The sequence below is a fragment of the Artemia franciscana genome, chromosome 19, assembly GCF_032884065.1.
Source record: "Artemia franciscana chromosome 19, ASM3288406v1, whole genome shotgun sequence".
Lineage (NCBI taxonomy): Eukaryota > Metazoa > Arthropoda > Branchiopoda > Anostraca > Artemiidae > Artemia > Artemia franciscana.
Window position 1 is genome coordinate 27,848,414 of NC_088881.1, and position 24,268 is coordinate 27,872,681.

General features: G+C 36.1%; 2 protein-coding genes across 6 annotated transcripts in view; both read left to right on the plus strand.

Moving 5' to 3' along the window:
- Nucleotides 1-17,217, plus strand: part of LOC136039514 (nuclear protein localization protein 4 homolog) — a 47,645-nt gene extending 30,428 nt beyond the window's left edge. Inside the window, exons 3-4 of the mRNA XM_065723310.1 lie at nt 8,483-8,621; nt 16,925-17,217. Of these exons, the coding sequence (XP_065579382.1) occupies nt 8,483-8,621; nt 16,925-17,137 (352 nt within the window). The 3' untranslated portion in view covers nt 17,138-17,217. The remainder of the gene's footprint in view (nt 1-8,482; nt 8,622-16,924) is intronic.
- LOC136039513 (zinc finger protein 239-like) overlaps nt 1-24,268 on the plus strand; it is a 139,732-nt gene that overhangs the window by 71,976 nt on the left and 43,488 nt on the right. The window contains exon 1 of one of the 5 annotated variants that reach the window (XM_065723305.1): nt 22,980-23,072. The exons of 1 other annotated variant lie outside the window; for it this stretch is intronic. The gene's annotated coding sequence lies outside the window, so the exon portion shown is untranslated. Of the gene's footprint in view, nt 1-22,979; nt 23,104-24,268 lie in introns of those variants that run through there. 3 more of the 5 variants (XM_065723307.1, XM_065723309.1, XM_065723304.1) reach the window with 3 other exon arrangements.

Genomic DNA, 24,268 nt, shown 5'->3' on the forward strand with positions numbered 1-24,268 from the left:
CCAGTTGTATCCATTTGTTAACAGTTATCTCATCACCACAATATTAGTATCACAAACCATCGTGAAATAGCAAAGTCCGAAGTGATATTCAACCAGAAATACCTTTTGCTGAGAAGGGGGCAAGGGGTATGCTGCCGTGCTTGATATCTAAGAGCTGTGTAATGTGAAGTTTGTCTCTCCTACTACTTTACTGTAAATTGTTTCTCTATTTCTCTGTGCTCTCTTCTTGAGAGTCTTATGGTAGCGTTGGCCTACAATCTAGGGTTCGACCGGTAGAGGATGTCAATTGTCTCTAACTTTCATAAAGTTTGTGTGTCAAGTATAAAAATGTTTATTTACACATATAATACATTAAATGTACACACAACGAGGACAGAAACAGAATAAGAACTGAATAAAATAATCTAAAACGTTGGCTTATATACACTGAAACAAGAAAACAAACATTGAAGCATGTGACAGGAACTGACCTATTTTAATCTGTCAGTTCCTGCAAATATTCGGAATTTATAATATTAATGTAATCATTTAGGAAGTGGGAATTTCACAGAATTATGTATCTAACCTACTCTCACTACTCTCAAAGTTTACAGTAAATTTGACCTTGCATATTACAGACATTGAGCTGATAGACAGCATTTCTGAATATGGTGCTTATACTTTACTGAGAAACGACTAGAACTAATTAAGGCGAGTTGCTGATGGTAGGTAGGTTCGTTAAAATTCTCATCGCAGAAACTCAGGGTTTTCTATGTGTACTTTTGAGGTTTATGAGTGTAGTCAGAGAGCGAGTTGATCTTATTCCCTAATAGAAATGCCCGACCTGAATTTGGAGGGATTTAAGATTATTAACGCTACCAATATTAATTAGATATGATTGACAATAATAGCTGATATTGTTGTACAACGCTAGCTACTATCTACTACAACAATACATGCAGTAGCTAATCCATGAGAAAAAAAATATTTGAGGTAGAACACATTTTAGAATATATGAAAAACCACCGAGCTAGAATATGCTTCTGTAACAGAACATAGTAACTGCTTCTGTGTTGTTGCGGAAATATCTCATTGTTGTTTGATTTGATCTTTCTTTCTCGACACCGAGGAAGCCTTGTTGCATACAGGTGAAATATTCGTTTGATTGTTCTTCGTTTTCTTCCTACTGGACATAAACCTGTTGTTTTTCAAGATTTTCGTTTTTGGTGTCGCCATCGTATGTCAGTTCGGTTCGGCTTTAGATCTTTAATACATGTTACAGGTATTGCTGTGCTATTGCTTGTTTGAAGAAGGAGTAGGCGTGGTCTCCGGATGAAGTTCTACGAGCAGTAATCTGCAGTAGGAAATGAAAATCATTGATACGAAGCACGAAGAGAAAAAATCGATTACAATACTTATAAAAAGTAGAGTAAAATATTAAAAAACCTTTAAAAAAGGCTTTTATTATGAAATGCACAAAAACAAAATCGTGTTTAGAGAATAAAAAAGAGGTGTCTATCAGTCACGGCAGAAAAGTCATCCTTGAAGAATAATGAAACAACGATAGTTAGGTTCAGATAATCTGATACTATCTTGTCTTCCTAAACAATCTTCTTCTGTATACTATTGTATCAATAATTACTGCACCATCTTCTTGTTATTACATCAATTTTAGAAACTTTCTCTACGAACGAAGTTTCTCAGGGAAAAGTAAGAGCTATATCAAACCAAAAACCAGCGAAATAAAGTCAAGTAATCTTCTAGCAGAACCCACCACGAATCACCATCAATGAATAAGTGAAACCCAAACGAACAGAATTTAAGACTTTTATTTATTTTGTTTTTTTCAGTAATTGTGGTTATGATGGCGTTTGTTATTTATTTTTTTCCATATGTTGTGAAATACAAACATTCAGCTCGAAATAAGGACTGTTTTCAGTAAAGTGCAAATTATGTGCTAGTTTTTAGAAAGCATAGGGTGCTTCACCTCTCATATTAAGTTTTGTTTGTTTTAAGTTTGAACTTAAAACAACTTAATTACGGCATCATTACTGTAACAGGTTCAGTCAGAGACATTTCAGTCAGAGGCAAGGAACAATAAAGACAAAAAGGGGGACGGGTAGAGTCGTATCGCGGATCTCTCAATAACACTTGGTGAGCGCCCTACCGCTGAGCTACATCTCCTTAAAACTAACGTTGCTAAATTATGTTTATCATATAAAAACAAAATCGTACATAAACGAATAAGGTTGGCCGCCAAAACCTTTTCGAATAAAGTTGAGAGTGCAAATAGTGTATGTACATATCTAGACCAGTAGTTCACAAACTTATTTAGATATTCTACCCCTTTTACCCACAAAACATTTTAGGTACCCCTTCTCAGTTACCGGTACTAAGTAAACTGTAGGTATATAAATAAAATTGCCAGTCCTAGAGTTAAGGGGTTCTTTTGTTATTATTTTTTGTTGGTCGGCCGCATATCCCCTAAAAAAATTTACGTACCAGAGTTTGAGAATCACTGATTTAGACAATGACCTAATAAAGAGCAAGTAAAGAAATAGTGTCTAATCACTTCTAAAGGAACCATATTGTTAAAATCACAGTAGTAGCTTACATTGTACGTTAAAGAAATATTACAGGCCAGTTGTTGGAAACAGTATCATAAATATGGCTATTAACCTAAAATTAGGGCTATTGAGAAGAACCGTTCTTTCTTTATAGAAAAATTATGCAGAAAAATTATAGTCAATACATTTTAAAGGCTTCCACTATATTTTACCTTCGCCCCTCCCTCTAAAAGATGATAGATTTAAACTGTTAAAATTGACTTTAAAATAAAGAAAAGAAAAATTTTAGCGCAAAATAAAAGAAATTGCCGGAGTGTTAGGGATTTATTACTGTTCCTTATTTTATTTGTAGAAAAATTGTTATTTTTTTCGGTAATAAGTAATTTTGATACTGAAATTGGCGAAGCCAAATTTTTGTGGCGCTTGGTATTAACCAAGTGACATATAGCAATCGCAAATTCTTTCGGTCTGCCGCCGGTCTGTCGGTTCCGGTTTTGCTACTTTAGGCACTTCCAGGTAAGCTAGGACGATGAAATTTGGTAGGCGTGTCGGGGACCAGACCACATTAAGTTAGAAATAGTCGTTTTCCCGATTTGACCATCTGGGTGGGAGTGGGGGGCCCGTTAATTCGGAAAAAATAGAAAAATTGAAGTGTTTTTAACTTACGAACGGTTGATCAAATCTTAACGAAATTTGATGTTTGGAAGGATATCGTGTCTCAGAGTTTTTATTTTAAATCCCAACCAGATCTGATGACATTAGGGGGGGGGGTTGGGAGGGAGGAACCTAAAATCTTGGAAAACACTTAGAGTGGAGGGATCGGGATGAAACTTGGTAGGAAAAATAAGCACAAGTCCTAGATACATGATTGACTTAACCGGAACGGATCCGCTCTCGGAACGGGGTAGTTAGGGGGGGGGGGTTAATTCTGAAAAATTAGAAAAAAATGAGGTATGTTTAAGTTGCGAACGGGTGATCGGATCTCAATGAAATTTGATCTTTAGAAGCATATCGTGTCTCAGAGCTCTTATTTTAAATACCGACCGGATCTGGTGACATTAGGGGGGGGGGAGTTGGGAGGGGGAAACCTAAAATCTTGGAAAACACTTAGAGTGGAGGGATCGGGATGAAACTTCGTAGGAAAGATAAGCACAAGTCCTAGATACATGATTGACATAATCGGAACGGATCCGCTCTCGGAACGGGGTAGTTGGGGGGGGGGGGTGTTAATTCTGCAAAATTAGAAAAAAATGAGGTATGTTTAACTTACGAACGGGTGATCGGATCTCAATGAAATTTGATATTTAGAAGGATATCGTGTCTCAGAGCTCTTATTTTAAATCTCGAACAGATCTGGTGACATTGGGGGGGGGGGAGAGTTGGGGGGAACCTAAAATCATGGAAAACGCTTAGATTGGAGGGATCGGGATGAAACTTGGTGGTAAAAATAAGCAGAAGTCTTGAATACGTGATTTACATAATTGGAACGGATCTGCTCTATTGGGGGGGGAGTTAATTCTGATAAATTAGAAAAAATGACGTATTTTTAACTTACGAAGGAGTGATCGGATCTTCATGAAACTTCATATTTAGAAGGACCTCGTGACTCAGATCTCTTATTTTAAATCTCAACCGGATCCAGCGTAATTGGGGAGGGGGGCAGTTGAGGGGAACCGGAAATCTTAGAAAATACTTAAAGCGGTGAGATCAGAATGAAACTGGATGGGAAGAATAAAAACCTGTCTAAGACACGTGACTGACATAATCGGACCGGATCTGCTCTCTTTGGTGGAGTTGGGGGGGGGTAATTTTGAAAATTGATGTATTTGTAACTTACGAAAGGGTTACCAGATCTTAATGAAATGAAAATCTTGGAAAAGAAGGTCTTGCGCTTTAAAGCTCTAATTTTAAATTCCGACCAGATCCTGTGACATTGGGGGGGAGTTGGAGGGGGAAATCGGAATTCTTGGAAAACGTGAAAATTGGGGTATTTTTATTTTGCGAATAGGTGATCGAATCTTAATGAAATTTGATATTTAGAAGGAATCCATGTCTCAGAGCTCTTATTTCAAATCCCGACCAGACCTTTTGACATTGGGGGGAGTTGAAGGGGGAAATCTTGGAAAACACTTGGAGTGGAGGAATCGGGATGAAGCTTGGTGGATAGAATAAGCAAATGTCCTTGATACGTGATTGACGGAATCGTACTGGATTCGCTCTCTTTGGGGGAGTTGGGGGGAGGGGTTCAGTGATTTGGCGAGTTTGGTGCTTCTGGACGTGCTAGGACGATGAAAATTGGTAGGCGTGTCAGGGAGGTGCACAAATTGACTTGATAAAGTCGTTTTCCCAGATTTGACCATCTGGGGGGCTAAAGGGAGAGGAAAAATTAGAAACAATTCTAGTTATTTATAACATACGAGTGGGTGATCAGATCTTAATGAATTTTGATATTTAGAAGGACATCGTGACTCAGAGCTCTTATTTTAAATCCTGACCGGCATTAAGCCTCTGCTTTTCCTTTTAAATCAATCTATTGATTCATAGAATTTTGCTAGAGCTCATACCATATGATCTCTTGGCTCTTAGCTCTTCTTGCCTCGTCACAAGTGCCATATGAGCTCTTAGCTCTTGATATTTGATTTATTTGAGCTCTTGATAAAGTCGTTTTCCCAGATTCGACCATCTGGGGGGCTAAAGGGAGAGGAAAAATTAGAAAAAATTCTAGTTATTCATAACATACGAGTGGGTGATCGGATCTTAATGAATTTTGATATTTAGAAGGACATCGTGACTCAGAGGTCTTATTTTAAATCCTGACCGGCACTAAGCCTCTTATTTTCCTTTTAAATCAATCTATTGATTCATAGAATTTTGCTAGAGCTCATACCGTATCATCTCTTGGCTCTTAGCTCTTCTTGCCTCCTCACAAGTGCCATATGAGCTCTTAGCTCTTGTTTACAAAGTGATTATTAGATTGTTTTAGACATAGACCATAAAACGTCTAATAAACAGACACGACAAATCTGCAACCATTAAACAGGGTTTAGACGCACCTCCACCACGGAAAATCCCCGCGAATAATCCCCCAGATAATTGTGGATGTTCCTAAGAAGGGAAATTGAAAGTTCTACTCACTTGTTTAAGTTTGGGGCAATACTTTTGCCTGTATTACAGAGCCAAAAGGGTTCAAATATTCCCACCAAAGCTTATACCACCACCCTTCCCACAAAAACTTTATATCTCAGCAATGGGTAATTTCCATAGCTTACATCCTTTGCCCCGGTGGCTGGAAGGGGGTTTTTCAAACCTGGAGGCACGGTCATTTCGCATTTGGACTGTTTTGGACAAAGTGGCTATCTCAAAGTTTTGATCAGATACGTGTGGGGAAAAATGGTGTGAGTGGTGACTTGTTGCTCATCAATCACTTTTTACTCTTAAATAGGACACTAAAACTTTGAATTTGTAATCAAACTAGCCATCTCCAAATTTTATACGACCCTTTCATAGATTTTACCCTTTCATATGAAGTGCCTCTGGAAAAAAAATAAATTAACAAGCGGAAAACCAAGCAACTCCCCTGTACTAGAACTGATTTTGATGTCTGGTTCTTTTTTATATAATTGGCAGTACAATAGCTGTGTTGCCCAGGGACAATGCAGTTATTAAACCTTTTGTCTATTTTGAACAAAAATACTTTCTTAAAATTAGGACGAGTGTTGAAGGGTTGATCTAAAAAGGACGATGGGCTGTTTATCCTCCTAACAGTTTTCAATATGCCCTGAAAGTTTCAACTTAATACCTTCAGCTGTTCCTTGGATGTTTCTGAAACGCTCTTTTGACTGCCAGCGTGCACATAGTATGTTTTAATTTTGTTGATCAGCATTTTCTAAAAGTTAGCATTAATTCTGTAAGCCTTTATGGAGACCCGGATCAAACATTTTCCCCCCTTCTCAATAATGAAACCTATGTGTAAACATTGGCCAACTTGCATAACTTACACAAGTACGTGTTTAGGTGTGATTGAGGTTATCCTAGTTTACATTTCAGCGAAGGGGCAGGACATTTATTAAATATGTGGTCGATATTTAGTTTTGAGTATTTACTTGAAAATGCAGGGCATTGAAAAGGCATTCTACAGAATGCCCTTAGTTGTTGAAAGCAACCTTTATTAGGATTCTTAGTCCAAGCATACTTCTAGGAATTTTTTTTAGCAACAAATAAAAAACTTCGATAGACCAACAGGAATGCGATTTAATCATAAGCAGCGTAGTAGCACTGCCTAAGTAAAGGTTTTACCTTAGCTTCACACAATCATAGGCAGCGCAATAGGACTTAACTTCACACAATCATAGGCAGCGCAATAGGACTGCCTAAGTTAAGAACAAACCGGGCATAATGTTTTAGTTTTTTTAGTTTTTTCGGGGGAAGGGGTCTGACCAAGGCACTTCGCATTGAAGGGATTGTCGTAGAAACTTCAAAAGCAGCTCATTCGTTGGAAATTGAAAGTTCTAGTTCCTCTTTTAAGAGTAAAAAGTTATTTGAGGGCAACACTCCTCCCATGCCCATTAGTTCCCCAGATACATCTAATAAAAAATTTTAGACAGCCATTTTTTTAAGCATAGTTAAAAGGTTCTGTAATTATCTCTCTGTGGATGCCCCCCCCCCCACAGCCCTCAGGCAAAGGCTGTAAGTTTGGCAATTCGTCCAATTGGGCAATTGTTTGCATATAGTACATGTTATTGAGAACTCTGGGCATGTTTGACTGTTACTTTTATAAAAGACGAAGGGTTTTCAGGAGCCTTTCAGAGAATGTTGAGGGGAGTGTTGAACTAAATCGAAACATGTTATATGCATACGGGTTGTCAAAAGGACATAATTCAGACGTAATTCATATTTGAAACTTTCAGTAAATGATAAAGGATATGATCAACTGACCGGAGACAATATTTGCACGCTACTACTACTATTGCCATTACTATTACTGCTGCCACTTCTACCATAACTACCACTAAAACTACTGCTTCGGTAGCGAGTACTACCAAGGCTGAGGATATTAAAGTGAACATCTGAGGAAATGCTGAGGGGAAAATTGAACTAAATTAAGACATAGTACTGGCATACAGAATGTCCAAAGGATGTATGGGCAATATTTTTGTAACGGCTTACCGTATCAAGATGAAATTTTAGGGGGATTATAATGGGGATTTTCAACTGACCAAAAGGCATCATAGATGCTACTACTGCTATTAATACTGCTGCTACTATTGTTGCTACTACTACTAATACAAGACTACTAGCTCCTATTACTACCATTACTACTATAATACTAGTACTATTAAGGCTAAGCGGATGAAGGCGAAAATTTTAGAGAAAATTGAGGGGAAAGGAGCACTGGGTCGATGTGATCTCCCCTGGGAAAAATGAACAAACAAACAGAAAAACAAATAAACACGCATCTGTGTTTTTTTTTCTGGCAAAAATGCAAAATTCCACGTTTTTGCTGATAGGAGCTTGAAACCTCTATTGTAGGGTTTCTGATACGCTGAATCTAATGGAGTCATTTCATTGATATTCTATGACTTTAAGAGGATGTTTCCTCCTTTTTTTTAAATCATGTAAATTTTCTCAGGCTCGTTGCTTTTGATGGATAAATTACTTGCAGTCCATGACCACGAACTGCTTGATACTAAGTCCTGCACATCGTCTACTATCTTCAGAAACAAAGATAGTTATCATGACGGATATAATTCGGTGATGTGTTTTTAAAAACGTTTGTTTTGTGTTTTTGATAATTTTGTTGTTTTCTTTTCATGTTAGGGTTTCGTAGAACAAGTAGGACTACAAGTAGGAGACTGAACACGCCTATAAATAATTTTATTAGGTATAAGATTCTAATACAGATGTTATGGTTGAAGATTATTCAATTTCTTTTGCAGATCAGACATTGGTGAAACACAAGATCTCATGTCATTGCAGAGCTATTTGAAACAGTTTGAGCCGGGGCATTTCTTAGAAGCCGCTTCAGATTTCCATTTCCTAGTCTATATAACTTCTATTGACCTTGTGCCAATTAAGGTGAACTAATTTTATTGTTACTTAACTATAATAGATTAATGAGCATCCACACATGGTAGCTCGTACTATTTTCCACAAAAGCCTGCACTTAATCTAAGATATCTGCCCGAAAAAATGTCGTGGGTCACCTTACCTTAGAATTTACTTCCTCCAGATATTCACAGGCAGGGAAGTAGCTACAGCATTTATATCAGGGGGACAAGGGGGTCCATATTTGTATATTCAAGGGGTATGGGCCATATAACAGTTTTTCTCCAATTGTTTTTTTTTGGGGGGGGGGTGTGATGGCCCCCTTGCGACGCAATTTCAACTGAGCGTCAGGAAACACTGCTTCTGTCATGTCTCGTGCGTCGTACCGAGCGAGTTCTATGTTCCTCTCTGATGGCGAGTGCCTACCAACTGCCAGTGAAGGAGCATTTTCAGAAGTCTACAATCTGGCATGGCTGGGGTATGCCCAACATATTGCCATCCTCTTGTCTCACAGTTCAAGCAACTGGTATTTTTTGGCCATATTGTTGGTCAACAATTGTGTTCTAGCGATTAACAAAGGTTTTGTTGATCAACTTTGTCGGCGAAAACGACCCACAATGGAAACCGTTGTTTGTCAAACTTGTTGATCAAATTTAAGTGGGAATTTTCAAGGATGAATATCATGAGGGATAATTGTTTTTGTTCTTAAAATTTTACATGAGCAAAAAAACAGTTAATTTGCCATGAAGATTTTTATATTTATTATTAACTTGATCTTTTACCTAAAATGACACATGAGAAGGTTCTTACTTTTGGATTACCTGTCCCTTCCTCAGCCCTTGCTTTTTACGCTAAAGTTTGACTTTTTGTCACAATTCTTTCAAGAAAGAGTGGTCAGACACAAGGGCCGTTTACTTTAAGTGAGCAGTATTTTAAAAAAACTTTAAGATTTTAGTGTAAAAAACAAGGGTTGAGAAAGGGGAATTTTCCTCATATACAGAATTATATCTGTTCGTTGCAAGTTTTAACGTTACTCCTTAATTTCAGTTTACAAAAGGTGCATAAACAGTGAAAATTACTGGAGTAAACATGAGTTTAATTGTAAATCGTTCAAAAATGCTCAATTGAATTTGAAAATATTGCTGTTTATTTGCAGCAATAATGAAATTTGTGTTCTTGCAATTGTTGGTCAATATTGTATATCAACAATTTGTTCACCTGAAAAGGCCTACCACCTGTGAACATACGGATTTGATTATTGTTGACGTGGGCTTTCCAGCTGATATCATTCTGATGTCAGCTGATATCATGAATCGTTTTCAAAGGTACTAAGACGTTTCATTTAACGTACAGTCACTCAGAGCAGACATATTTTAAAAAAAATAAAGAAAGGTGAAAAATATGGCATTAGACTTTACAGTCCCTACCGGCGGTGCTAATCTCCGTTTCTTGGCCCTTCAGCCAGGAAGTGCAATGTGGGGTTGGGGGCCAACCATCCTGTGCTTTCGCACACCCTTCCTGTTTACCTTCCCCAGATTTCTCCAGGTACCCATTTAGAGCTGGGTCGACTCTGGCTGAGCTTACAGAGTCACACCACTGACCCCCGTCCCAAACTAAATAATTGGGTACGCTAGGATTCGAACTCTCGCCCTCTCAGACAAAGGGTCCTGAATCCAGCGCACCAATCCACTCGGTCAGGACGGCTCTAACATATTGTTACCCTAGAACAGCCTGAGTTTTAGCTTCTGAAAATATACTGTGGGTTTCCTGAATGGTATGGGTCGCTGAAATACTGTGCTGGCTAGGGCTATTGTTGTCTGTATTAATTTGAAGTTGTGCTTTTTAAAGTTTGCATAATTGTTCGAAAGCTTTTTGACACGGAGGAACAAATGCTGTTTGTACGGTTATAAAAAACCAAAAGCAGCTGTTAAACAATCATCTTACGAGTATTAAACAATTCACGCTAAAAAAAAACTTTTAAGTAAGAAGAGACTCCGCCCAATAGTAACCGAAACTTACCAACAGGATTTAATAACAATAGAAACGTGAAAATATTTTCTTTTTTTTATCCTGATTCCAAATATATAAGGTTTATTAAGTTTAAAGTTACTCATCAAAAGCTATAAGCCTGAAAACCTTTTTCAATTTTCAAAAAAGGGGGAAACGCCCCAAGGAGTCAAGCGATCTTAATGAAAATCACCCCATCAGATTCAACATATCAGAGGAATTGCAGAAAGAAATTTCTAGCTTATATCTACAAAAATGTGGGATTTCGCCTCTTTTTCTAGAGCAAAAATCATGGATGCGTGTTTATTTGTTTTTTCGTGTTTTTCTTCTTTTTTCCTTTTTTTTCGGGGTGATCCTATCGAACCAGTGATCCTAGAAAATTGGGCTCATTTGATCGCAAATCAAAAGTTATAGTGCCCTTTCTAAGTGACCTAAAGATTGGGGGCGACTATCCCTCCTCCCACCCCTCTTTTTTCCCCAAAGACTTCAGATCAAGTTTTGAGATAGCTATCTTGAGTTCAAATAGCTATGCCTTTGGGGATGACATGAACTCCCATAGTCCTTCGGGGAAGGGCTCTAAGTAGCGAAACTTGCCCATATTTTGCATGTAGTATTGACTATTGGGAAATATACGAAACAATTTTGGGGTATTTTCGGCGGGGTAATTTTCCAAGGGGAGAATTTTTGGTGGGGAGAAAAGTTTCTGACGGAAATTTTCCAGTGGAGATTATACACAGAGGGGGGGAGGAGGAGATTTCCTGGCATGATATGAAAAGCGGTCAGAATTTACTCAACCGAAAGTAAGTAACACTAAACCTTAAAACGAACAGAAATCATTCCCTATATGAGGGCGGTTCCCCTTCCCAAACCCTCAGTCTTTAAAGAAAGAGTTGTCAAACAGTATTTTTTCGACAGTATTTGAGCAGTATTTTTAAAGAACTTTAAGACTTTAGCGTAAAGAGTGAGGGTTGAGGAAATGGCAGTCACCTCATATACAGAGTAATATGTGTTTTAATGTTGTTTTAATGTTGCTCCTTAATTTCAGTTAAGAAAAGCTTCTTTTTTTAACTTTAAAAAAGGCATCAAAAATGTATTTATATGTATTGTTGTTACATTTTTACGAGACGGACAAAAATTTCGGGGAGAGGTGTTCAAACCCTGTATCCTCTCCCTTGATACGGCCGTGACCCTATGATTTACCCAAAGTAACAATCCACCCGTCCTGATAATTTGTCTGCTTGGCCTAACAGGAATAATATTCGTTTATTAAGGCGTCTTGTGACACAGGGAATGAGTCATCAGGAGTATCCTTTAGGTAAGTGCACAGATAGGCTAATAAATTAGGAGTTTCAATAAGGGTAACGAGGGAAGACTGAGTTGTGAAGGCTATAAAAAATAGACTCAGTGTGAATGCTGTTCGAGGTAGACTTGGCCAAGTGCAGTTAAATGTTATCCCTTTTGATTAGGGGAAAGACTTGTCATCGTATGATGAATCATTTGTGATTCATTTTATGGCTTATTGAATCCTTCCATATGTAATTCATTCGTGATATGTCGGTGATCATTTCATTTCATGACTTGTTTGTTGAGACTGTTTAACAGACGCAACTCAAATGGCAGTAAACAGAACTTCACAGATGGACCAACTGCGATGGTCTAGCGAGTATATGCAATAAAGGAGAATGGACTAGGGAGTGACATTCTACTTTGGGGGAAGGGGTATGGCTCATAATAATACATGATGACTTATCACGTGGAAGAGATTATTTAATGTGGAATGAGAATAAATAAAATTTCAATGGATGGATTCGAGAAGGAGAATGGATTGGGATGCTATTTTGTGTAGGCAATAAACAATGTAGGCATGCTTTGTACAATAGAATCCTCAATTTTTTTTCTCGATAGGATCATGTAAATCTGCCGAAACTCCCTTCTCCCTGGTCTGTCACTGTCAATTATGCTATTATGCATAATTATATTATAGCTACATAATAAGAACATTACACGCATAAGCAAGGAATGTCGGACTAACTTGTATTTTCTGACATAAAAGGATTTCGTTTAATCAATACTCATTCGTTTTATAACTATCAGTTTCATCGATCGCTAAAATTATTCTTTGGTGGTTGGAAAGACAACCATTTTCAATAAGGTGAAAATCGGCCATTGCTCCTCTAGTTTTATTTAATATATTTACAGTCACACTGGGGGGCACATCTGCTGGAAAAATAATTGTATGATATTTCCCCCCTCCCCTCAGCCTAAATGTCAAACCTGATGGTGAAAACCGAAAAGAAATTGAAAGCCTTTTTATATTCAGCAAAGCTCCAGACGCTCGTGCAGCGTAAAAAATATTAAAACTTATTTTAAAAAAAAACTTATTTTTATTTTTAAAGCTTATTTTTTTTGTCGTCTTCGCACTAGTTTTAACTATTTTTGCACACATTTAAAAAAGGAAAGTGCAGGCAGGTGACAGGTATTTATATTCTTCATTTTCATTTAGACAAGTAGTTTTCTTCTTCCTAAATAAAACACCTTGCATTAATTTCTTGGAAGATCAGTTTTTTTAAACTGAATTTTTTTTTTAATATTTAAAACTTATTTTAAAAAAAACTTATTTTTATTTTTAAAGCTTTTTTTTTGTCGTCTTCACACTAGTTTTAACTATTTTTTTTGCAGGTGACAGCTATTTATATTCTTTATTTTCATTTAGACAAGTAGTTTTCTTCTTCCTAAAAAAAACACCTTGCGTTAATTTCTTGGAAGATCAGCTTTTTAAAAATTTTACTAATCCTGAAGCCTACGGTAATTGGTCTGCTCTATTCACAAAGCTTTGGGAGATAGGTCAGTTGTGTGACTGCGAGCTCAGCCGCCGTGATTCTGGGGAGTTTGCAGTTAAACGAATGCCTGCGTCTGAATCCAAAACCAGGCAAAAAACGCCTGAGGGCTGCAAGTATAAGCTAGTACGCAAATAGCGAGAAAGTGCAGTCGCGTTATGCAGTCGGAAAAATTACTTGCAAAATGGCATGCAAGGTTTTTGTTGTGATAAACTTCGGCTTCCATGAAAAAGAATTGGTCTTTTTCTTTCTGAAGGCAAAGAGTATAGGTGACTTATAAGAGCAAAAACTGGCGCTAGTGCCGATAGAAAAAACTATTAGCGCCATCTAGCGTTTGGTGACCCTTCGTTTATTTTTTAGTAGCGACATTAAAACTTAAAACGAACAAAAATTATTCCGTGTATGAAAGGGATTTGTTCTCCTTGACGCCTCGGTCTTTACGCTAAAGTTAGACTCTTTCTCGCAACTCAACTGTTTAAAACAATAAAAAACTTTACCGTAAAGAGCTAGGCGTCGAGGAGGGAAACAACCCCTTTCATATACGGAATAATTTTTGTTCGTCTTAAGTTTTAATGTCACTCTTACTTTCGGTTGAAAAAACTCGTTTTTTATAATTATTTCTGAACGTTTTTGAATTAATGCATGTTTTGATTTTGGCTTACCGTACATGAATAATTAAAACAAAATTTGCATATTCATTTTTTTGGCTAAATGGCCTTTTCATAGTTTCGATCGGATGATTTTCATCAAAAAAATGAGTGGGGGAGGAAGCTTAGTTGCCCTCCAATTTTTTTTACTTAAAAAGGCAACTGGAACTTTTAATTTCTATACGAACATTTTTATTACTAATAAATATACGTAACTTACGAATTAACTTACGTAGCGAACTTCTGTATTTGTATATTTTTACTATGTATATGAGGGGGTTTGCCCCTTCGTCAATACCTCGCTCTTTACACTTAAGCTTGAATTTTGTCCCAATTCTTTAAGAATTACCCGTGAATCACAAAGGCCGTAGAATAAATAGTTGAAATCACTAAAAATATTTTATTGTCAAGAGCGAGGTATTGAGGAGGAGACGAACCCCTTTATATACATAATAATTTATGTTCGTTTTAAGTTTTATTGCTGCTCCTTACTTCCAGTTGAATTTTTTTTCTCGATTTTTTGTTAAATAATGCTAGAAAATCCTGTGCCCCCCTCATGAAAATTTTCTTCCCTCATGATGAATTCTTCCACGGAAATATCCTCCCTCGTAACCCTCCGACCCCCCACTACCACGAAAAAATCCCCCTGAAATCGTCTGTGCACTTCCCAATAGCCATTACTATTTGTAAACGATGGTCAAAGTTTGTAACTTGCAACCCCTCCCCCGGGGAATATGGGAGATTAATTCGTCCCCCAAAACATAGTTATTTGGTTTTTTGACTATGCCGAACAAAATGATCCGGTTATTTTGGGAAAAAATGAGCTTGGGAGGGGGCCTAAGTGCCCTCCAGTTTTTTTGGTCACTGAAAGGCACTATAACTTTCAATTTCCGTTAGAATGAGCCCGCTTGCGACATTCTAGCACCACTGGGTCGATACGATCACCCATGGGAAAAAAAAACAACAAAAAAACATCCGTGATCCGTCTTCTGGCAAAAAATACGAAATTCCACATTTTTGTAGATAGGAGCTTGAAACTTCTACAGTAGGGTTCTCTGATGTCCTGAAATTGATGGTGTGATTTGTTAAGATTATATGACTTTTAGTGGGTGTTTCTCCCTATTTTATAAAATAAGGCATATTTTCTTAGGCTCGTAACTTTTGACAAGTAAGACTAAACTTGATCAAACTTATATATTTAAAATCAGCATTAAAATGCGATTCTTTTGATGGAACTATTGGTGTCAAAATTTTGTTTTTTAGAGTTTCGGTTACTATTGAGCCTGGTCACTCTTTATTGTTTATTACCACAAGCTGTTTGTAAATGATTACAGAGCTTGAAAAAATGTCTAGTGTCACCATATGCTAGATGGCGTTGGCAGTTTTTTCTGTTGAAGCTACTGCCCGTTTCCACTCCAGGACTCCTCGGACTCGCCTATAAATTCCAATAAATTCCTATATTCTAATGCACTCCTATAAAATGCCTATATTTTGGCTAAAATCCTATTATTCGTATATTTTCGGCTGAAGAGCACTAAGAACATTGCTCTTGATTTGCAATTTTCACTTCTCTTTAAGTAAGCCAAGATGTCTTTTGGTCCACGACAAAAAGAAAGAAATAGAAGACCTGGTAAGGGAAAAGAAAAACTTAGAGCATCAGAGCAAAGAGAAAAGAGAACAGCAGCAGATACTCTACTTCAAGAAGTGACCGATAGAATGAAAAAGGTTGCCGGGAGTTCCATAGACATTGCCCTAGCTGTTTCTTTGCTCGAAGGTGCTGTGAAGTCCAGAACAAGGGAAAGAGAGCAGATGGGGGAATCTGCGAGAATGGAGCAGTCTCTTGCAAAGAGAAAAACTGACCTCATATCGAAATTGATGCCCAAGAAGCAGCAAGAGTGATTCCAGGTATTTTACCTCAAAGTCAATCGTTCAATCGTTCAAGTAAATCGTTGGCGCAGTATGTGTATCTGATTAAAAAAAAGAAAGACAGAAAGCAGAAACTCGAGAAATGACGAATTTACGTGACCAGGCATACCACGGCATTTACCACCGATCTGATCCCGAAGACTTCCGATTCCTATTTTTGGCCTATATTTGGGCTCGGGAAATCCTATATAAATAGGACAGAGCCTATAATTTCAAACGAACCAACCTGTCCGAACCCTGCCACTCTTGCTATATATCCGTACTCTTTGGCTGATGGCTTAATGTACAGATTAAAGATACTTGCATATTTTGATTTCAACCAAGGGGTACCTGTGCAATCTGGTGTACTTGTCACTGGGGCTTGTCACTAAGCTAATTAGACCGGGAGGGATTATTTTATAAGTGAATCAAATGTTGGTATTCGGAAGAAACGGGCGAAATAGTGGGTATCTGATCCGTTTTGTGACTTAAAAGGGATACTAGATCTCAGAATTACGTTATCAAACTAGCTCTTATTTTCGATTCCATATGGATACAATATAAAAATATTTTTTATTTTAGAAAACGTGTCAATGATAAAGTGTTCGGTGTCGAAAAAGCAGTAAATCGAAAAAGAAGTAAATGGTGTTATCAAAGACCAAGGGATTTACTCTTTTTATATACATATATTTCATTTTATGCAAGAGAAAAGCGAGTCATATTACGCAAGAGGATGTATGCACCAATATGTTTAAAATATTGTTTCTAAATGTAAGCCTACTACTACAGATGGTGGTTTGAACGTTTTCAGTATAGTTACACTTTTTGTTCTAATAGCAAGGCAAAGCTTCAAACTTGTATTTTTATAGAGGGGGGGGCCTTTTAAGAAGTTTGTTTTAAATATTAACTTCAATTTTAACATTTCTATTTATTCTAGGAAAATATAAAACACTTAATTGATGCTATCAAAGCTAAAGACATGCTACAAGCTTACCATTGGCGAGAGGAACAGCCCTGGGCTACGCTTGAACAACTCTTGCAAGAAAACGTCACAGGCCTGACATCCAGTGATGAATGGACGTGCAAGCAATGTACTTACATTAACCATGGAAGACTTGTATGCGACATGTGTGGTTATCCAAAAGATTAAATGAATTTTGCTTAATTGTGATCATAGAATATCTGTCTGTTCAGGATTTCGTATTGATTATACTAAACTTTACTTGTTGATTTGCAGAGTTGAAATCTACTGTAAAGTCTACCTGCTCTCTAAAACGCTAAAGACAGAACAACTCGTTATCATTGTTGCTTGATGCCAACTATAAGACAGAGTCGTCATAATAGTGAAAATGGCATCATTTCTTTTAGCGAAGATGTAACGAAGTTGAATTTCTTAACAATTTTCTGGTTTGAAATATTCCGTTCACATGTTACAGAACTACCCTAAAAATTGGCCAAATGCACAACATTTCTTATTACGATCGTCTTATTGAAGCCTTCCGCTTTATCTACTCCTGAAAGTACTAACAACAGCTCGCTGCAGCACCAAGTCGCATGAGGCTAACACAGCTACGCAAGCTCCTCCTCCCTCCTAATCTTATCAAAGTCTCCCTCTTTACACCCTCCCATGAAGTTCCAATTTCCCTCAAGTATTTCCTTACGACATCCTCTAACCCCATTCGTGGATAAACCGTTTTGCGTTTGGTCCTAGATGGTTGGCTGACAAGGACAATCTTTAGCAATCTGTCTTCCTTCATACTTAAAACATGTCCTAGCCATCTTATCTTGTCTTATTATAGCCCTAGTAAGGCCTAGAAACCCATAGTAGGTAAATTAGCTAGGAAGAGGTTTTTCATCCAGAAAATGCCCACCAAAACAGACCAAGCTCAGAAGAAATATCATTTAATCAGAATCCAGTACAAATGCTATGTCGTTTACTAGGCTATAATTTACTTGAGGAGTGCCACTCCTTAAGTGGGAATATAATTGACCGTAGGGTCCCCAGTCTTGTGGGTATCCTGACAGGGTCGAGGCAGGAGGATCCTCCCATGATGGTGTTCTGTGTCCAGGTACAACAATTAGGGGAGGGGGCAGGGGGAGGAGTAATTGCCCCCCCCCCTAGAATTTGAAAAATACAGTTTTTAATTCTACTATAATTTTTAATATATTTTATATTTATTTCTATTATCTTATTTCTATCTTAGTTCTTGTTTCATAGCTATTTTCTGTTTTATCTATTTGCTGTATTAAAGCAGCAAGATTGGCTAACTGGTCGTTTTTATCTGTCACCCTTGTTCTTCGTTTTTTCACAGATCGAAACACAAGTTAAACCGTTAGAACCGAACTATCCGACCGACCGTTAGAACCGACCCCTACATTTGAAATTTACTGTCCCTTGTCTTTTATAACAAGGGAAATCCATTGGCTTAAAAAAAAAAAGAAGTAGCTACGACCACGATATTTACTGCCCCCCCCCCCCCAGTGTGACTGTAAATATATTAAATAAAACTAGAGGAGCAATGGCCGATTTTCACCTTATTGAAAATGGTTGTCTTTCCAACCGCCAAAGAATAATTTTAGCGATCGATGAAACTGATAGTTATAAAACGAATGAGTATTGATTAAACGAAATCCTTTTATGTCAGAAAATACAAGTTAGTCCGACATACTTTAGCTACGACCACGATATTCTGCATCGAAATTATCTTATAAAAGACTTATAACGAAACATCTTATTAACAAAAGCATCCCATAATAGGTAACTTAACTAGGAAGAGGTTTCATGTCAAGCTATAATATGTGTAACCAGCTTCGTTCCATAGACGCTGTCTAAATGCTTTCTTATTTCTATTTTATAGCTACTTTCTATTTTAGCTATTTGCTGTATTAAAGCAGCGAAATTGGCTAATTGGTCGTTTTTATCTGTCAACCATGTTTTTCGATTTCTCATAATTAAATTGTTATCTCGTACAATCAATGTTGGGAAAGTGGCATGGGAGATATCGAACTTGGTGGGTAAACGGGGCAGTTTTATCAACTTCTGTGGGATTTTACAGATGGTGCCACAATTCTCCGTTTGGTTAAATATAAAGCATTAAAATTGTAACATGATATGTACCAAAATCAGAATCTCGCTTGGTAAATGCAGAGGTTTTACCAACTCATGTAGTGATTTTACGTATTTGGAAACGAACATTATGCTGATTTTTGAAAATTCAGTCAGTGAAAATGACCAGCCAGTCGGTAAAATCTCTTGCTCCCCCACCAAAAATTTTGGCTAGTAATGACCCTGGCTTCAACCTCGATTTTCCATATCGAGAGAATCTTATAAATAGCTTCGATCACGAAATTATCCCATAATAGATAACTTAGGCAGGAAGAGATTTCATGTCAAGTCATATACAGAAAAAAAATTATGTTGTCTAAATAGAAATATATACAACCAGCTTCGTTCCATAGACCCTGTATAGATGTCACGATATTTTCACATGTATCAATGCCTGTTGGATACCCTCTTCATTTCGGCTTACTCAGTAAAGGTATGTAAGAATTCTGAAATCATTGAAATCATAATAATTAAATTAGAATTACTAAATAATTTCAATATAATTAAACAATACATTATTAATTCATTAATAAATTGAAAATAAGTTTGTTAATAAATGAAAATTTTTGGCCTGGAAATTTAGTGGGAGACGCAGGGGGAGGGAGGTGCGCTACTCGTGATTTTGTGCCCGGCACAAGTGAGGCTAGAACCGCCACTGATTAACCGTAGTTTTAAAAAACAAAAAATGGAAGTTTGTTTCCTTTTCAGTATCGCAAAATATTTGGGATTCAATGGCAAAATGTATAAAAGTATTATGATAATAATATTAATATTAATGATAATAACTTGATTAATAAAATATATAACAAGACTTATTAGTTTGAATTGCAACCTGCTTCAGGGCTCTAAGACCGCCTAGGCAATTTATCCTCATTGTTTATTGATTTTTCTGAAGAAAATCAAATTTGAGAGACTTTACCGTTATATTACTAATTCCAAAAACTGGCAAATAAAACAGAAATTGAGTCCTTTTCAAACATCATAATATATACCTTTGTAAAATATTCCGTAATCCACAATTGGACTTACCAAACCCTTGTATGTGCATTGACTAAAGTTACTCGCGGGTTACGAAAAGTCAACTAGAGTTTCAAAGGGTAAACCACTTAGATTATCTATTAAAACAAGACGTAAGACATTTGAGGTTGACAGAAGTTAAAGAACAGTCAACGAGAATTCAAGGTCCGAGAACACTACACTGATTGTTTAAAATATCGTAATATAAACTCTTAGAGGTCCTAATTTCTTAAGTTGTCAATACTTTTTAACGTCGCATTCTGGGCAGATGGATCGGCAAAAATTTTGGTTTTTGACTGGGCTGAATCATTTTTGTCCCCACCTTTACTTTTGAATATACTCACATCTTTTATGGAAATAATATTTACATCTAGTATATTGTTGCAAGTCTTTGTTTTTTTTAAAATTAAATCTATGACAGGGTTGTTTGTTTAAAAGTAGTTTTATTTTATTGTCTCGAAAAAAAGGATGTCACGAATGAATTTAGCCAGATTCTCCTTGATGTTATGTTTTAAATGACATTTTTTGTTCATAACATTTTTAATTGAGTTTCTTTGACATGATATTTTTAATTCGAATCTTTCACGGTAAGAATGAACACAACGAAATTGTATTCCAAAATAGTTGTCCTCGTTAGGATTCCCTTGGCCGATTAGAGAATAGACAGTTGTTTAGCCCATGGTAGACTTAGACGAATCGACACAGATTATTTTTCCTAATAATTTGAATAAAAGTCTGTAAGCCAATCTGAGAGAATGAAATTTGTAGACGATGCTTCAAGAATTCAAATAAATAGCATTCCTATTTCCGTCCCCTTCAAATTCTATAACAAAAAATAATTCTGAACAACTTGACAAAACTAAGGCTGGTCTTAAATTTTAATTGACAATTCAACTTTTTTACAAGCTATTCAAATATCACTCAAATTAAATTATGTATCTTTAATTTAATACTTGAGCAGAAGAACTAAAAAACTTTGCAAACATACCTGTAATTCACCCATAATAAAAGTTTTTTTAATTAAAAAACGAAGAGAAAATAATTTACTGGACTGTTTTTCCAATAAGGTTTCAAAAAAAAAAGTGAAGAGTCAAAGCAAGTAAAAGATCATATTACGATTAACTGATCAAGTGTCGATAAATCAATCTAAAATAAACAAAAAAAAAACTTCGAACTGAGAAATGGAAGGTAAAAGTCCTTTGCATGGTTGCTTTATTTATTAAAAAGTTTATAAAGTTAATTAAAAAGTTTAAGGGAAAGTTTATTAAAAAATAAACTTTCAAAACCAATTTCATATAGCAAAAACTTATGTTCAGTCTTGTTAATGGGAGAGGACGCAAGAGTCACGGAAGCAATCCTTTTATTCAGAAATACTGTTGATTTGGGAATTGTATTATACTATCTTGTTATTATAGTATATCCCTGTATTTTTGTGCTTAAACAGAAGAAGTGAAAACTTCTTCAGAAGAAGAAGCAGAAGAAGTGAAAAAAATATCTGCAATTAAATAATAATAAAAGTTTTTTCAATGAAAAACGAACAGAAAATGATTCACAGGATAGTTTTTCCAACAAGGTTTTCAAAAGAAATGTGAAGAATCAAAACGAACAGAAGGTAACACTCTAATTAATCAATCAAGTTTCGACAAATCAAGCTAAAAATAAACAAAAAACTCTGAATTAAGAAATGGTCCTCTGCATGGTTTCTTCTGAACTAATCGCTATTATAGCAATACCTTACCCTAAGACTTCTCTAATTCTGTTGCTTTACATTATTTGTTTTAACTTATATACTAATATTATATGTCAACACATATAACACATATGTAAAAATTTTACAGTTTGAAATAATGCTGAATTTAAGAATAAACTATCAAAACCAGCCAATTTTACATAGCATGAAGTTATATTTATTCCTGTTAATGAGAGAAGGCACAAGAACTAGAGAAGCAATAATTTGATTCAGGAACATAGTTGAATCGGAAATCAAATTGTACTATTTTTTGTTATTATACTATTTATTTCAGAAGTGGTTATGCACAAGACTGTTTTCAAGTATAACCCAAAATGAACAGGCATTGCAATCAATAATGACGTCACACATTCAAATATCAGATACGAAAACATAACTTAATGGTCCTTAACCCACCTAAGGTTACAAGAAAAGAGACGACGGTTGATCGACCATTATCAATGATTGACGTTTGATTGACGATTATCAATAAGCTTAAGATCGCTTAATTAACTGAACAGAAACTAGAAACTACTTAATTTAACAAAGGATATGCAAAAATTGGTATTTAAATTACTACCAAAACAGTACTTTCGATCTCCTACCCCAAGGCAGTGTTGTCAATTTGTCTTTCAGGTAAAATTGCATTTTGATCGACAATTGGCAATAACCTTAAGATCGCTTAATTAAACGAACAGAAGCTAGAAGCTGCTTAATTTAATAATAAAGAACATGCAAAAATGTAGTATTTAAATTACTAGCGAAACGTTACTTTTGATCCATTACTCTAAGGCAGTGTTGTCATTTCGGCTTTTTCAGGCCAAATTACATGTAACTTTTTTACTTTTTCAATGGCCAAAATGTCATAAATAAGGATTTAAAGGAAATGGGAACTTCCTGGGAGGGTGTAAAGCGGGAGGCTTTAAATAGATTAGGTTGGAGGAGGAGCGTGCGTAGCTGTGTTGGCCTCAGGCGGCTTGGTGCTGCAGTGAGTTATTAGTAGTAGTAGTAGTAGTACAAAAGCTAGTTTCACACCGCTTGCTTCGCCTGAAAAGTCATAGGAAAGAAAGAACTTAAGTCGGCGTAAAAGCCGGAAATTAGAGGCTGAAACTAAGATTTGACATTCATTATTATACATTTTAAATATCGAAAAAGGTGGTCCTCTAATAAACGTTACTAAAGTCTGTTCTGAGGTGACCAGACAAGAGACTAATCAACCATCATCATACTAGAGTTGGCTATGCTATATAAGCATTACTTTTGGGTAAAATTCTAGTTAATTGACTTCTTTCTATCTCGGAAAGGGTTTAGGTTAGGAATATAAAACTTTCAGGGATGGGTCTACAGGCTAAAGTATGTCCCGGGAAGATATTTTAAAGTACCCACCTCCACTCCTTCTCCATCTAGAGGGCCTTGAAATTTGCCTACATGATAGGTCTATACCTATTTAAATTTCGACAAAACAACATTTTACTTTAATATTCAGTTACTAGTTGCTTTTTCTCTGCCTTTAGTTCTGAAAATGTAATTCCTGTTATTTGAGTAGTATTTTGAGCCATATCAATGTTTTTTTATCAAAATTTAGGAAATGTATTTGCATATCTTTAAAACCTTATAAAATGGGATTGAGCAAAGTTATGAAGCTGAAAACAATTTTGTTGTACTTCAATTAAGCAGAAGATATATTTTGCAAGGTTTCACTTTTATAACACACATAATTTTAAAGGTCAGGGCTCTCTAGAGGGAGAAGGAGTGGAGGTAGTTGCTTCAAAATACCTTCCCAGGACATACTTTAGTCTGTAGATTCATCCCTGAAAGTTTCAGTTTCCTAACCTAAACCCTTTCTGAGATAGCAAGAAGTCAATTAACTAGAATTTTACCTTTAGGGTTTTTAATCTCCTTTTCTTTGATTCTACCAAGAAGTCAATTAACTAGAATTTTACCTTTTGGGTTTTTAATCTCCTTTTCTTTGATTCTAGGACATGAGTATATAATTTCTATTATTTTATCATGGTTTAATTTTTGATTTTTCAAACTTAAGCAATAATTTTAACAGTCTTTAAAATTTATGAATAATTATTTGGTAAAGGTAGGATGTTCAAAACATTGTCATTGTGGCTCATTTGAAATACATATTTACTTATAAAGATCTTGTATTTGTAGCACAAAATTTGTCTAAAGTCATAAAAGATGCTCTTTAGAGAGAGAAGGGAAAGATAGATATTTTAAACATTGTCCTGGGGTATCTTTGAGGCTCTGGATTTATTCCTGAAAAATTTGTTTGCCTAACTCAATGAATTTAGAGAAAGCATAATCCCTCATCCAAAGTTTACTTTTAGATATGCTGGATTCTTCCAATTTAACCCTTATTTTCTATTGTTTTTCTAGTAACAGCTTACTTTAGTGTTTTGCCAAGAGGAAATATGTTG